This window comes from Suricata suricatta, chromosome 6, assembly GCF_006229205.1.
Source record: "Suricata suricatta isolate VVHF042 chromosome 6, meerkat_22Aug2017_6uvM2_HiC, whole genome shotgun sequence".
In the NCBI taxonomy this organism is placed as follows: Eukaryota; Metazoa; Chordata; class Mammalia; order Carnivora; family Herpestidae; genus Suricata; species Suricata suricatta.
In genome coordinates, this window is record NC_043705.1 from 89,412,951 (window position 1) to 89,428,955 (window position 16,005).

The 16,005-nt window shown below is 34.3% G+C and overlaps 1 protein-coding gene across 2 annotated transcripts in view; it reads right to left on the reverse strand.

Moving 5' to 3' along the window:
- RANBP17 (RAN binding protein 17) overlaps nt 1–16,005 on the reverse strand; it is a 302,368-nt gene that overhangs the window by 213,315 nt on the left and 73,048 nt on the right. For both annotated transcript variants that reach the window (XM_029942874.1, XM_029942873.1), the window contains exon 14: nt 14,243–14,378. In XM_029942874.1, coding sequence (XP_029798734.1) covers nt 14,243–14,378 — 136 coding nt within the window. The remainder of the gene's footprint in view (nt 1–14,242; nt 14,379–16,005) is intronic.

Below are 16,005 nucleotides of genomic sequence, written 5' to 3' on the forward strand. Positions count from 1 at the left end.
CTTGGCAAATCCATTTATAAAGCAAAAGCAGTTTTAAAATAAAATAATTAGACCTTTAGTCTGCATTAGACCTTTAGTCTGCTTTGTTCAATTTTCTATTTGTCAGGGACTCGGAATGTGTTTGGATTTTTCACTAGTTAATAAATATTATTATGTAAGATGAATTAAGTGTGGAATAGTGTAGAGAAATTACCTTTAAAAAAAGGCCTATCTGAATACTGATGTATGTGTATTACATATGTATTAGATGTATTACATGACCATTAAAAGAATAAATCTCTAAGCAATAAAACAATCCAGGTGGCTAAGCATCAACGTGGCCTATAGCCATTCTCTAAAAAGGAAAACCTAACTCTAATAACACTATCAAACACATTTACATAGCACATTTACACAGTAAATATGAAAACTGCCCAGAATTAAAGTTTTAAAACACTTAATAGAAAAATCCCCAAAGTCACCTATCTCTATTTTCTAACATTCAAAGTTCAAAAGATAACCTTAACTTCTGAAGGTACTTTTTCCCTATAAACTGCATGACATATTTGTTATATTAAAATATTTTTAAATGTTTAAATGTTTATTGTTTCAAATGTTTTAAAGCTGCTACTTATCTATCACCAAAGTAAAAATTCAATGCACAAAACTGTTTTCTTGTGATTGAACTTCTTAAATGCTTTCCCCTAAAATTTAGTGTTCTCAAATATAAATATATATATTTTGCCAACAACTGAAATATATCCAAGTACCTGGAAAAGCAGCAAGTAGATTATTTCAACACTGGATTGCATTTCAGCAGTCCAATCAAGTTACTGTTACAATGTGTTTTTCTGTTTCCTTATTCAAGCACTTTCCTACTCAATTTACCAGTAACTGTTAGAAACATTCTATGCAGGAGGATCTAACAACTGTAGGGAGAGAATGCCATCTGCTGCTTCATGTGTGTACTCAACAGGAGGAAATAAGCTGGATAACAGGTAGATTAATTACATAAAACAATTTAGAAATACATATGCAAAGCCGATGCTTAAAAGTTGAAACATTCCCATTTCTATTTTTGATAACTTGAAAATTCATCAATGGGCACTTACTGCCTTAATGCAAATTCTAAGTTGTTCCACAGAATCATAAGGCTACAGTGTGCTTCTATGTCACTAGTTCATTATGCGTAAACATAACTCTTACTCAGGTAGAGTAGCAAAAGATCATTTACCTGGGCTTAACAAAGTTATTTCTCATTTGTTAAATGCTACAATATCCTATTTATACACATGTGACTTACAGACAAGGTGACCATATAACTTATCATCTAAACAGGGACACCTTTGAGAATGTAAAGTGGGGCAATTAACTATCAATTATGCCAGGACAAGTGTGAACTAGGACTATCCTAGGCAAATCTGGATGTATAGTCCTCCTATTTATAAATTACTATGTTGCCTTCACTCCGTCTGTCTTAATAACCTTCTCAATGTCTCAAGAACCTTCCTGAAAAGCAATTTGGAAACTTTTAGGAAATAATTAGATTCAAAAGGATAAAGAAGAGAAAAATGTTGGGGGCAGAGGAGTGGGGAAGAACAACATGGGAGTTCACCCCCAACCATATGGTACCCAAATCTAGGTAGCTATCTCAACACAGCTGATATTTTTACCAACTTAACTTTGTTATACCATTTGGAATTGTTTGGCACTAATAAACAATTTTAAAAAGGCAAATCCTTTCTAGGAAAATTCATTTCATACATTAATTGGAATGTTTTCCTTTTGACATATGTTATATGCTAGGTATTTGGAAATAAAGCAAATTGTGTTTATGTGTGTGTGTTGCAGTGTGGTGATGGAGAAAAGAAAGATACAGACCGTTCGATAGGATGAAATCCCCCTGGTGGTGACTGACCAGATAAAGCTTCCAAATACATTCATCATGCCAGCATTACAGATATCAAAACCAGACAGACACACCACAAGAAAAATCTATATCAATATTCCTGATGAATAGTGATGCAAAAATCCTCAACAAAATATTAGCAAACAACATTCAACAATCCATTAAAAGGATCATTCACTACAATCAAGTGGGATTTATTCCAGGGAGGCAAGGATGGTTCAATATTCTCAAATCAATCAACATGATACACCTCAACAAAATGAAGAATAAAAATCACATGATCATCTGACTAGATGGAGAAAAAGCATTTGAACAAAATATAACATCTGTTCGGGATAAAAACTCTCAAAAAATGGGCTTAGAGGGAACATACCTCAACATAATAAAGACCATATATTAAAAACCCACAGTTAACATCATACTCAATGGTAGACAATTGAGTTTTTCCTCTAAGATCAGAAATAAGACACAGATGTCCACTCTTGCCACTTTTATTCAACATAGTACTGCAAGTCTTATCCACATCAATCACACAAGGAAGAGAAATAAGGGGCATCCATACTGGTAAAGAAGTAGTTAAACGGTTACTACTTGCAGATGATATATATAGAAAATCCTAAAAACTTTATCAAAAAAGTACTAGAAGTAATAAATGAATTCAGTAAAGTTGCAGGATACAAATTAGTATCTAGAAATTGGTAGCAATTCTGTATACTAATAACAAAATTAGCAGCAAGAGAAATTAAGAAAACAATTCTATTTACAACCACACCAAAAAAAATAAAATACATAGGAATAAACTTTAACCAAGGAGGTGAAAGAATTATACTCTGAAATCTATAAAACACTGATAAAAGCAATTGAAGATGACACAAATAAATTGAAAAAAAAATCCCATGCTCACGGACTGGAAGAATACTATTAAAATGTCAATTCTACCCAAAGCAATATATAGATTCAATGCAATCCTTATTAAAATACCAACAGTGTTTTTCATAGAACTATAAATAATCCAAAATTTGTATGGAGCCATGAGTCCAAATAGCCAAAGCAATCTTGAGAAAGAAAAACAAGACTGTCAAAACCAGGAGTGAAGAAAGGCAGAGCAAAATTTTAAGACTTTCAAATTTTAAATCCTAAAGGAGAAAAGAAACTTGCTTTTTCATCAATTTCTGATACCCTAACTTAGGAGGCCAAGATTCAGGCAAGTTCTATTAATGTTATGGCTTATCAGTGTCAATGATTAAATAGCTCCTTGTGGATCTATTTTTAAAGGAATATACATTTCAATATCTAAACAACCACAATCTAACTAACTTTTGGTATTTTAATTATTAGTGAGATTCTGTAACCAGCCAAAGCAAAACTGAATTTTATGATAGGGTTGGCATGAATAAATAAAGGGATTTAAGAACAAAGTTTAAAACTTCCAACTTTTGATAAGTGTGTATGTGTGGGTGGGTGTGTCTGTGTGTATGTTTAAAAAGGGCACCTGGGTGGCTCAGTCAGTTAAGCATCTGACTCATTTCAGCTCAGGTCATGATCTCCCAGTTCGTGAGTTCAGGCTCTCCCACATAAAGCTCCACGCTGATGGTGTGGAGCCTACTTGGGATTCTCTCGCTCTCTCCCTCTCTCTCTGCCTCTCCCCTGCTCACTCTCTGTCTCTCTCTCAAAATAAATAAATAAACTAAAAAAAGGGGGGTTTTCCTTACTTAATTTTACTTGGATTAAAAATTAAAATGGACTCTTCCTAATAAATGAACAGGTATAAAATTTAAAAAGGTAAATGTAATATTTAGGGTGCCTGGGTGGCTCAGTTGGTTAAGTGTCCAACTTCAGCTCAGATCAGGATTTCACAGTTTGTGAGTTTGAGCCCGGCATCAAGCTCTGTGCTGACAGCTCAGAGCCTGGAGCCTGCTTCAGAATCTGTGTTTCCTTTTCTCTCTCTGCCTGTCCCCCACCCCCTCTCTCCCTCAAAAGTAAATAAACATTAAAAAGCATTTTTAGGTGATCTCAATAAATGAGGCATTATATAATTGTGGTAAATGGTGGGATGTACTATATAAGGAGATCAAAGGAAGCATGTAATATTTACCACAGAACTGATGTATACAAAAATAAAAATAGAGCAAAAATTCTGATACACCCTAAGATAGAGTCTATTAGATTTAAAAGTTTTAAACTTTTAAATTATACCCTAATATTTTAAATAGGTGGTCCATTTACATACACAGTTAAACTATTAACTATACTTTAATTGGTACATTTTATTCCAAGAACATGTTCATATTGGATTACTGTAATTAGACTGTTACTGAACTCCAGAATATTTATGTATCTCAGAAACAATCCACACAGTTCGAACACAAACTGGTCAAACTTGAGTTTTCTAGATCTTCCTGACTAGACTTGTGCTGCTCTGAATACAAGATAGTCTGCCTACTGTGGTGGAGCTCCTCTCCTAGACTTCTCACTCTTCACAATCCTCTTCCATACATCAACTATGCATTCATACACTCAACAAAAATTGACCGAGAGTTTACTAATGTTAGGCTAATGGTCACTGGGGACGCAGTGAACCCCAGCTATCCTGATCGATTTGGATTTCGTCCAGCGTAGAGTCTTTGAGGCTTTGCTCCTGCCTGCTAGAACGTGCATTCTGCTTTCCTTCCTTTCCCATGGTTTCTGCGAATTCTTCTGGATTCCATTCAGGAATTCCATCCGCCAGAAGCCTTCTGTGATTCTCAGTTAACTGGGCTAATCCTCTGTACTCTGTGCTCTCATGACATCTGTGCTTATCATTATCACAACATACTACAGTATGTTACTGTATGTTCCAAATTAATTTGTATTTCTATTAAAATTATACATATACATCATTAAAAAATCAAATAGGAATAATGAAAACCTGCCATCCTCTCACATAATTCCTCTCCACTTCTGATTCCAATGTTCAGTAAAACCACTTTCAACATTTTTACTATTCTTTTATTAGAAATAGCTATTTAGCTAGTTTCTTTTACTACTGTGCATTCTTGTAAATAACATGCTGATTCAGCTATTTCTCTTGATTTGTGAACTTCAGATAACTATCTTCTGACTCCCTAACATATTTATGACAACGGACCTATTATTCACAAAAAGGCTACATAGTACTATGATTGGATTTCCTTTTTTGTACATTCAGTTTGACTCACTTTTCATTTGCTTAAGTTTTTTCTATGCTTCTACAGATCATGAATCCCAATCTGTAAAACCCCTCAACTACTCTCAATGTGATCCAACACATCAGGCAATCTATCAGTTACTCTAAAAAAAAAAAAAAAAAAAAAAAAGGCAAAAAAAGGACCCCAATGACCTCCCACCTGTACTAGTTTGAACTTGTGGCTATCTGTGCTGGAGGCACAGACATCCTTCTAGAACCTCCTTTTGCCATCAAGTGGGAAATTTCCTTTGCCTCTCTTCTGTGTTGAATTCTTGATTCTCAGATCCCATGCCTTCTTTCTTTTTTTGGATTTACTCTCTTAATTTGATGGAACACAACCTCCAGCAGCTCCCTGGTAAAGCATGTGAGGGAAGTAAAGTTTGAGGCTTTGTCTGTCTGAAAATGTCTTTATTTCACCTTCACACTTGTTTAACTTTGAATATAAAACTTCAAGTTGGAATTCATTTTTTTCAAAAAAAATATGAGAATGTTGTTCCACTGTCTTGCATTTCTAGTGTTGCAAATGGGAAGGACAATATAATTTTCATTCCTAATTCTTTGAATGTGACCTGTTTCATTTCTCTGAAGGCTTTTTTCTCTTTGACCCCCCCATCCCCCACTGATAGTGTGAGTTTCCAAAGATGGGCCTCAATGTAGACCTTCATTCACTCACTTTGTTGGACCCCTGCATAGTCCTTTTTAATATGCAACACCTTATCTCTCATTTCAATATGGAGCCTCTTATAGTACAAAAAGTTTTCTAGTACTCATTTATATGCTCTTATTAGAACTCTTATTAATCCACTGTTGGGCTTCTTAGATTGATTGTCTACTTTTCTTATTTTTCTCTTCTATTGTCCATTTTTATTTTAACTTTCTGGGTGATATTTGCTACTTTATCTTCTAAATCGCCTACCAAGATTTTATGCTATCACATCTTACATTTCAAAGAGCTCTTACTTCTCTAGAGTATCCTCTTCATAGAATCCTGTTCTTGTTTCCTGATTACAATATTACCTTGTTTCTTTTTAATTTTTTAAATGTTCTTTATTTATTTAAATTTTTAAATGTTTTTTATTTATTATTATTTTGTTTTGCTCCAATTTCTTATTTTCTGTTTATTATTCTCTCCAATTTTCATATAAGAGGCCTTCTTCAAATGGCTGGCAGTGGTCAGCTGTTCATTCACTCCTTAGAATGAGTCATTCAAGACTGTGTTCATAAAAAGGCTATCATTGGGCAAACTTCACTGAAGGTTCATAAAGTAGGCTGATTTTTAAATCAAGGATCTCACATACCTGTATTTATAGGACTCTCTCTTAAATATGTTTCTTACTCCTAAAAGCACTTCACCAATCTCCTACTTTGGAGTTTCAAGCCCAGCTACCAGTGTTACTAGGAAAGCAAGAGCTAGGAAGTGTCCAGGAGTATTTTCAGCCCAGCATCTCATTTGTGTCACCAACTATCCAAACTTCCATGAAAAGAAAAAGTCCTGTGTCCTGCAAGAACTGGAGAGGAGTCTCTAGCTGTGCTGGAGTAGGTAAGAGCCATCAGAATCCAACTGATGCAAATACGTATTTCAAATCAGTTCTCCAACTTTCAGCCACACCTGGAACCTAGTCTTCAGAGTATCTAGCTTCTCCGTCTGAGCTTTTTCAGGCTTCTTAGTGCATATTATCTGCCTAATTATTGGCTTCCTCCAATAATTTGCAAGCATTTAAGGTTCAGTTCTCTCAAGAACATTAAGCCAAATACAACCTATATATCTTATTTCATGGTCTAGCATCTCTTCCATTTTTTTCCTTGCAAGTCTCTTGGTTTTTTAAAAAAATTTCTTTACTGTCATTATAGTAGGTTTTCAAGGCATGGAGGAGGATAAATGTGAATATTCAATTTGCTATGATTAAGTAGAGTGCCCATAATTATTTGTTTTGCAGATTAAAAATTCCAAATATAGTAAAAGGAATAAAATATAATAAAAATAAACACCAATGAAACCCACCATCCAGACTAACAAATAAAACAGTACAGAAATAAGTGAAGTCCTGTCAGGTTCCAGAAATAAGTGAAGTCTTTGTATCTTCTTCTCCATACCCATGCTTTTGCTCAACCAGAGATAACCATTATCCTGAATTCAGTTTTTAAACAATTTCATGTACATCTTTATATTTTTACTATATAAAAGAATTCATAAGGGTGCCTGGGTGGCTCAGTTGGTTACGCATGTGACTTCGGCTCAGGTTATGATCTCGCAGTTCATGAGTTCGGTTCATGGGTTTGGCTCATGAGTTCGAGCCCTGTATTAGGCTCACTGCTGTCAGTGGAGAGCCTGCTTCAGACCCTCTGTCTCCCTCTCTCTGCCCCTCACCCACTTGCATCCTCTCTCTCTCAAAAATAAGCACTGAAGAAAAAGAATTCATGAACATTTATTATTCTTAACATATTTGGTAGAGGGAATATCATATTATATATTCCCTTCAACAGCTTTTTCATACAAAAATATGAAGGCTTTTTTGGATTTAGCCAAAAATGAATGTAGTTTGTTATGTATTTTGATTGCTGTATAGAATCTCATTGAATAAATACACAAAAATTTATTTAACTACTCTCTTGCTGATCGGCAAATTTCCTTTTTATTTTCACATTACTCATCAGGTTTCTATGATTAATCTTTTGTAAAAAAAAAAATCATACTGGAGAATAACATACGTAGAGTGCATAAATCATAATTATGAGCTCAAGGAATTTTTATATATGTATACACTCACAGAACCCCCAAAAAGATAAAAATATTTCCAGCCTCCCAAAAGGTTCTCCTGCTCACTTTTCCAGGGAATATACTCTCTCTCCCCAAAGGGAACCACCATTCTGACTTTTATCACCATAAATGAAAAACGATAACTTGGTATGCATGGCTTCCTTCTTCCTCCCTGTTCCTTATCCCCCAAGTCTTCTGATTATAAAATGCTACCAGTCTGGTAATAAGATTTCTGTGGAGTGGTTGGCATTCTTGGGCTCTTGAGTTGGTAGAGTACTTTAACTTGAATAGGGAATGCACGTTCGTTGGGAAGCACAGCATTGTATTGTGTAGTTATACTGCATAACTGTACACTAATTTATCCATTCAACTGTTGATGGACATAAGTTTCCAGTTCTTAGATGTTATAAATGAAGTTGCTATGACATTCCTGTAATATATACACTCATTTTTACCTAACTGTAAAACTGATGATTGTGGGGTAGATTATATTCAGCTTTAGCAAATATCACCAGAGTTTTCCAATATGGTGACATCAATTTACACTCCCACCAGCAACGGATGCTAGTTTCATGTATTCCACTTCATCATCAAAGCTTGGTTTTATTGGTCTTTTTCACTTTTAGCCATTATGGCAGGTGTGTAACAGTATTTCACCTGAGTTTTAATTAATATTTTTCTGGTAATTAGCAATGTTAAGCATCTTTTTGTGATTATTAGGCATTTATATATCTTTAATGAGCACGTTTAAATCTTTTTCCCATTTTAAAAGTGAGCTTTGTCTTTTTCTTGGTCATAGATTAGATACTCACCTACTATAAAAATCAATTAAAGTATACAATTCAATGGTTTTTAGTATACTCACAGACACTTGCAACCAGCATCACAATCAATTTTAGAATATTTGCAACACCACAACAAGAAATCTTTAAGGAAACCAATAACCTATGTGTGTTTCTACAGATTTGCCTATTTTGGAAATTTCATTTAAGTGAAATCACATTAATATTTGTTCTTTGGTGTGTGGCTTCCTTTACCTGGCATAATGCTTTCTAGAATCACCTATGATGGGGTGCCTGGGTGGCTCAGTCGTTAATCATCTGAGTTCAGTTCAGGTCATGATCTCAAGGTTCATGACTTGTAGTCGTGGGAGCTCACACCCCACTTCGGGTGAACACAAGCCCTGCTTCTCTATTGCTTTCTCTCTCTCTCTCTCTCTCTCTCTCTCTGCTCTTCCTAGGATTCTTTCTCCCTCTCTTTCTCTCGCTCTCCGCCCCTCACTCACTTGTGCCCTCTCTCTCACTCTCAAAAAAAAAATCACCTATGTTGTAGCATGTATCAATATTTCATTCCTTTTTATTACTTAGTAATATTCCACTTTGGGATATACCACATTTTATTTATCTATTCTTCACATTGATGGAAGTTGTTATGTGGATGTGTGTTTTCATTTCTTTTGAGTATATGCATAGGATTGGAGTTATTGGATTATATGGTAACTCTCTGTTTAACTTTCTGAAGAACTTCCAGACTGCTTTCCAAACTGGTTGTACCAACTTATAGTCCCACGAGAAGCGTATGAAGGTCCTTCCTCGGGCAACTGGGTGGCGCAGTCAGTTAAGCTGTCAGTACAGAGCCTGCTTAGGGATTTGGTCTCCCTCTCTCTCTCTGCCTTTCTCCTGCTCACTCTCTCTCAAAAATAAACATTTAAAAAAATCCTTCCTATCCTTAAATCATAGTTCCCTGCCTTTCACACTAAGTCACTGGCTTACTTAGATTTGATGTTTATATGCTATAAAATAATAATCCAAAATTTTACATAGATATAAGCAAATGTCCAGCATCCTTTATTTAATAGTCTGCCTCGTCCTTATTTATGTACTATTTCATTATTTAAAGCGGGGGTAAGTCTTATAATTTTTCCTTCATTTGCCCATCTTCCTCTTTAATTAAAAACATAGAGGGCAGATGGACCATTCTATTTGCCATTATATTCCTAGATGTAATACACATTAGTTACTCATGAATATTCATGAAGTAGGAATCAGCAGTAGGACAAGAAGTACATACATACAAAGCATGTCACCAACTAGAATGCAACGTCAAAAGAAAAGGCTGCAAAGGTAGGCAGAGTCTGACCCTAATAAGGAACTTATGTTGTCTAATCAGAAACCAACCAGAATTTTAAGCATAGAAATTCTGCAAATTTTAAAGTCTGACGAAAGCAAGTATTAAGACCCCGTACAGCAGGACATCCTGTGCTGGGAGAGGGAGAAGAGGCTATTCTAACATTTAGGAGAACAACTTTATAGCCTCTTGTAAAGCTAAGTGAGGGACAGGCGACAGCCCAGCAATTCTACTCCCACTATTCACACACATGCATGAGGAAACAAGTATTTGAAAGTTTACTGGAGTATTTTTTATAAACTTTAAAATTGGACACAACCTAGCATACATTAACAGAAAGATGAATAGATAACAACACAATAATATACTGTAATACCAGTTGGTAATTAAATTAGAACTAAATGTATCACCATGGATAAATCTCAAAAACAATGTGGATCAGAAACAGCAAGTTCCTGCATACTAATTTTCTATAAAGTTGACAATACTAGGCTTTGTTTATAAATACACAGAAACGTGGGACTGGAACAAAATCATGCACAAAAATAACACGAAAATTAGAACAGTGGTTACCTTGGCACAGAAGAACAGAATCAGAGCAGCAACAGGTCATTAATGTTCAATTTAAAGATATACAGACATGAAGCAAACAAGGCAAAGTATTCAGAATTGACAAAGAGGGGTGTATAAATGTCCATTACGTTATTTTCCTGGTTTTCTACTGAAGAAAAAATGACTTTGGTGGCAGTACAGAAAATGGATTGGAGTGGGGAAAAGGCAAGAAGGAGACGAAGAGGACAATAAGATTTGAAATCCAGTGAGAAACGACAGTAAGCAGTAACACTGGGGAGAAAAATGAAGGAGCCTGAGTAAAGAGTGAAACTGAGAGATATTTAGAAAATAAAGTCAACATGATTAGGTGGCAGATCAGATATAGGAAGAACAAAGTGGACATTCTGAGTTCACAGTCATTCTTCCTCAAAACAGGGAAGGAGGTGGAAAGGGTTTCAGGAGATAGTTCCTGTCAAGACCTATTGAGATTGAAGGGACTGTTCAATATCCCAGTGCAAGATCTAGGTGATTAAGCCGCACAGGCTCTGTTATCAGGCATCCTGGATTCAAATCCAGATTCAACCAGTTAAATTACATCATTAATTAACCATTCAAGACCTTAGTTTCCAAATCTGTAAAAAGGGATGGGGAAGTGTTATTAAAACAACTATTCCCATGGAGCTTTTGTGAGATGAAATTAGAGGCCTGTCAAGTGCTACGTGAAGACTCTGGCAGAGGCTACTGCTTCAGTAAATGCCAGCAGCTATCATTGGTGGCTCTTCTTTCTCTTTTATAGCACATACTTCTATTCTATGCATCACTGAAGGCTCTTCGCACCTAGTTGATGCATATGCAAAAAATTCATGACAGCTAACAGTACACCTATTTAAACTTGCTGAACAATTTCACTAAAGTCAGCATCATTTTCCAACTCAAGAACATAACCATTATCACATGAGAGTTTCTTACATGGGAGATGTAGACCCAAATCCTGTGGAATTCTACTAAATATACACATTCAACCATTATCTAGTAGAAAACATACAAGCAATATGCCATGCACTTGGAGATAATAATAAAAAAGGTGGAGACAGTCCTAACCCAAATTAGAGTCAACATATGTTGCTAACAAATAGTTATAATGCAGTGTAATATGCTACAATGGGGGATGATAGGAGGCTTTAGAACACAGAAAAGGAATTCTCCCAGAATTTAAGAAGGTCATCATAAAAGAATGGGGTATCTGATGTGAAAGATAAAGTAGGAGTCAGCAGACTAAGGCAGGAAGGTGAAAGTTTGATTTTGAAAAATAACATTTAAGGCAGAGGAAACATTTTTTCCAAAGGCCTAGAATCAGCCAAGGACACAGACTGTTAAAGGAGCTGAAAAAAGTTTAGTGCACATGAAGTGTGTAGTATAAGTACGGAAAACTGAAGCATGAGACTGGTGACATACAAAGAAAAGAAATTGGGAAGAACTTTGTAAGTCACATTCCATATGACCCAATTAAATGAGCTAATGCTGAAGAGGGTCTGGGATGGTTCCTAATACAAAATAAGTGCACACTAATATCACTTTAGTGTAATCTAACTATTACTTAGCACTTTCTCTTTTTCTGCCACAATTTGGAATGTGACAAATACTCACCAAAAAAAATATTTTCCATCTAGTCTTCCTTTGTTGGTTGCCAGAAAACTAGTATGTAGAGAACTTATAAATGTCTTAGATGGTCTGCTTCATTTGTGAAATGCAAACAATAACACCAACTTTGAAAAAACAAAATAATACCAACTCTGCAGGATTACTGTAAGGACTAAGAGGAGTGTGAAGAGATCCTAGAGGAATGTTAGGTCACAGATTAAGGACTCTCCAGAAACCTCCTCAAAGTTCCTATTAAGGCAGATCAGTAGACAAGCCAGAGAAAAAGAAAGCAAAAAGCTCTGGTTTCCTTTTAGGGTTATGCAGTAGGAATGCCTTACAATAACATTGCTGTAGGACTAAACTCTTTTTGGTAAGGTAAGATGCATACACCAAAAAGGCTAAATTACAATGAAAGAATCAACACCAATCTGATGATGTGTTTAGTTTTTCCTAATATGTAAGCTTTTTCAAAAAAGAAAAGCTGACCTTCTATAATTCACTTTTTTTTCACAATTACCTTCTATGAAAGGATATATAAATGTCTGTCTTTTTCTGTGACCTGTTTGTGGATATCTAGAATTCTCCCATATATGTAAAATACGTATATGCACATGTATTTTTAATACAAGAAATATAAATTTGGGGGGGGAAATTCCTAAATTTTCTCTAAACAACTAATCTCATTTTACATATCTTTCCAAGTACTTTGAACACAATTTGAAGGCTTTTCTACTTAATATTATACTATTCTGATTTAAGATCCAGACCAAACAAATATTGGATTAGCAATGTTTGAAGAGTATTCGTATTTACTTTTGTGAAAGCAAATAGCAAATTCTCTGGGTACGTTTAAAATAAGACAATTTATCATAATTCAATTTGTTCTCAACCTTCAAGTAACACATCTGGGATTTTAAAAGAGGCACCCTGTATCAATTTCATATCATGTAATATTTGTCTGATCCTAATTTGTTTTACTATAAAACTAAAACATTTACGTCTAGTTACTCCTTTTTCTCCCTAATGATCTCATTCAATAACAGCTAAATTCTAAGAAATTTTTATTGAAATTAATCCTAACTGGCAATAAAATATTACAATATATTTGACAAAGGAAGCATCAACCTGCATCCCTTTCCTAAAAAGCAAATTAAATAAACCTGAAATAAACTAAAGGATGATATTAACAAAATTGAACAAAAATTTTCCCGTTATACAACTATTATGAACAGAAAACCATAAATGTACTGAAGGTTAAGCTAAATTTCCCAGGGGAAAAAAAGCTTAGTTCTATATAAAAAGCTTGCTCTAAATATTTCAAGTAAGAAATCCTTCAACATTACTAATAGAAACTATAAATCCAAAGGAGATAAGACTATCCTTAAGACTTCTCTTGCAGAGAAGGTTTGGAAAGAGCTACTATTATAGACAAAGAAGAAAATGTCATAGATATTACTCAGTGTCACAAGTACTACTAAATGTCTGGTTAGGGTTCACGTAAATGCCCTCAATAATCCCTCATTATGCCTTAGGATCAATTCATCTAAATTTGCTGAAGCTAAACTTTCAATTTCCATACTATGAGTATCCTCTACATTAAGGTGATTTAACTCTCAAACACATGTCTAGCTTTCCTGGCCTTCATCACTTATCATGTAAAAATGCCGAGCAATGAGCAAAAAATATACTGGAAACCACATAACTAAGTAAGTGTCCAAAAAATTCCAGAACTACAAAAAGAATAAATCTTTTGTTTTAAACCTTGAAATAAATATAATAAGGCAAAAATCTATTAAAGTGTTTAAAATAATCAACTATTTTAATGACTAGCCACATAAAAAATATTCATGAACTCTGCCAATCTTCAAAGAAAATGGTAAACCTAGGCATAAAACAAGCAAATTAATCTCACAGTGCTTTCAGTACCAATTAATCATCAATTTCAGTGGATCCATTAAATTTCTTAGGTAGAAACTGTCCAAATTTATCACTAAGCTTAAAGCTATTACATGTGAACATCTTTCTTCATTTTCAGTAACAATTAAAACAAAAATCTCTAGCAAAAACCTACCTTTGAGGTTCTTTGAAGTTGATCGCCAACATATGTTTTACGAAACTGATCCAAGAACCACAGAATTGCAAGCTCTATTTTCTCATTAGAACATTGAGGTAATCCAGTATCCATTAAAGATATAAGCTGAAAAACTCTTTTCATGAAGGAGAAAAAAAAGCTTCAGTAAAAATTCTTGGAGAAACAACATTACAACATTTATTGTCAATGTAATACAATATATAATCACTATAAAAAGTGAAAAAATACAAAAGCTTATAAAGAAAATATTTTAAAACCATGTGAAATTCTACTACTATGATATATTACAATTTAGTCTAATTGCTTCTGGTCTTTTTCCTAAGACACATACCTACATACATTGAAAGCTACAAAGACACACATTTATTATTTTACTAAAAATGTATATAGAATGCATATAACATATAATGTATATACAAATATAAGTAAATACCTATAGTTATATATATGCATATGTAGATACAAATTAATATCTATATAAAATTTTAGTAAGGAAAAATGTTATTGAATGTATAGTTTTGTATTTTACCTTTTCATTAAGCCTTATGTTTTTATATAATTATATATTTGGGAGCACATGATTCAAAATATGAAAAGAACTAAGAGGTACACTAATCAGATTATATCACTTCTCAATGAATAATAAAAGTTTTACCTAAAATAACTTACAGGATGATCTTAATAAAATCAAGTATTTTTTTAAGTTGGCCCAGGGTAGAGTCCAATGTGGAGCTCGAACTCACCACCCTGAGATCTAGACCTGAACTGAGATCAACAGTCGGACGCTTAAGACTGAGCCACACAGGCACCCCTAAAATAAATTCTTTTAATACAAGCATGCAACTATTTTATCAGATTATCATAAATGAACTAAAGGTTAAGTTAAATTTCCTAGAGAAAAAGTTTAATTTAATATAATGAAAAGCTTAGTCCAGAATTTGCAAAAGAGAGATCCTTCTATTATCTATTTTCAATAAAACTTTCCAGTGGATGGCTGCTAAATGCCTAGTGTTAACAAAATCAGTTTATTTTAATAATCTTTTTAAGAGCTCAGAGGGCAAGTTGTTGAGGAACAGCACCTTTGTCTCCTTTTTCTAACCGCACAAAGGCAGCTATGCCTAGCCCTACCGCACACGCTTCCTTCCACGCATGCACACTGAAACACATACACACAGGCTGTTCATCGTTTACGTGGCCTTCTGGAGGGATTTTTAAATGTGTACACAGGCAAATATGACTACACATTCTCCTCCTAATGCCTTTAAACATATGGAACTTACTATACTTATGGTTCCAAACCTAGCTTGTTCCATTCAACAACTTACAGATCTTTCCATGTCAGACATCAAGAGTTTCCTCATTCTCTCCTGCAGCTGTTTAACATCTCATTATAGAAATATACCATAATATTTTCAACATTCCCCTATGCATGGGCATTGAAGTTAAGAATTTTCGCTGTTGCAAAAATGCTGCAATTAGCCAACCTGTATACATCATTTCACACATGTACAGCTACAATATACACTTCTAAAAGTAAAATGACTAAAGAATATAAACTTTTATAATGTTGATGGTTATTACCATATTGCTCTCTACAAAGACTGAAACTATTTATCTATCATTGGCCTATGAGAGTGTCTATTTACACTCACAGAAGATAATTTGAATGATATGAAACTTTAAAATTTATTAAAATCTGAAAAATGACCTCTCAGCACAGTTGTATACTGTATTTCTCTCAT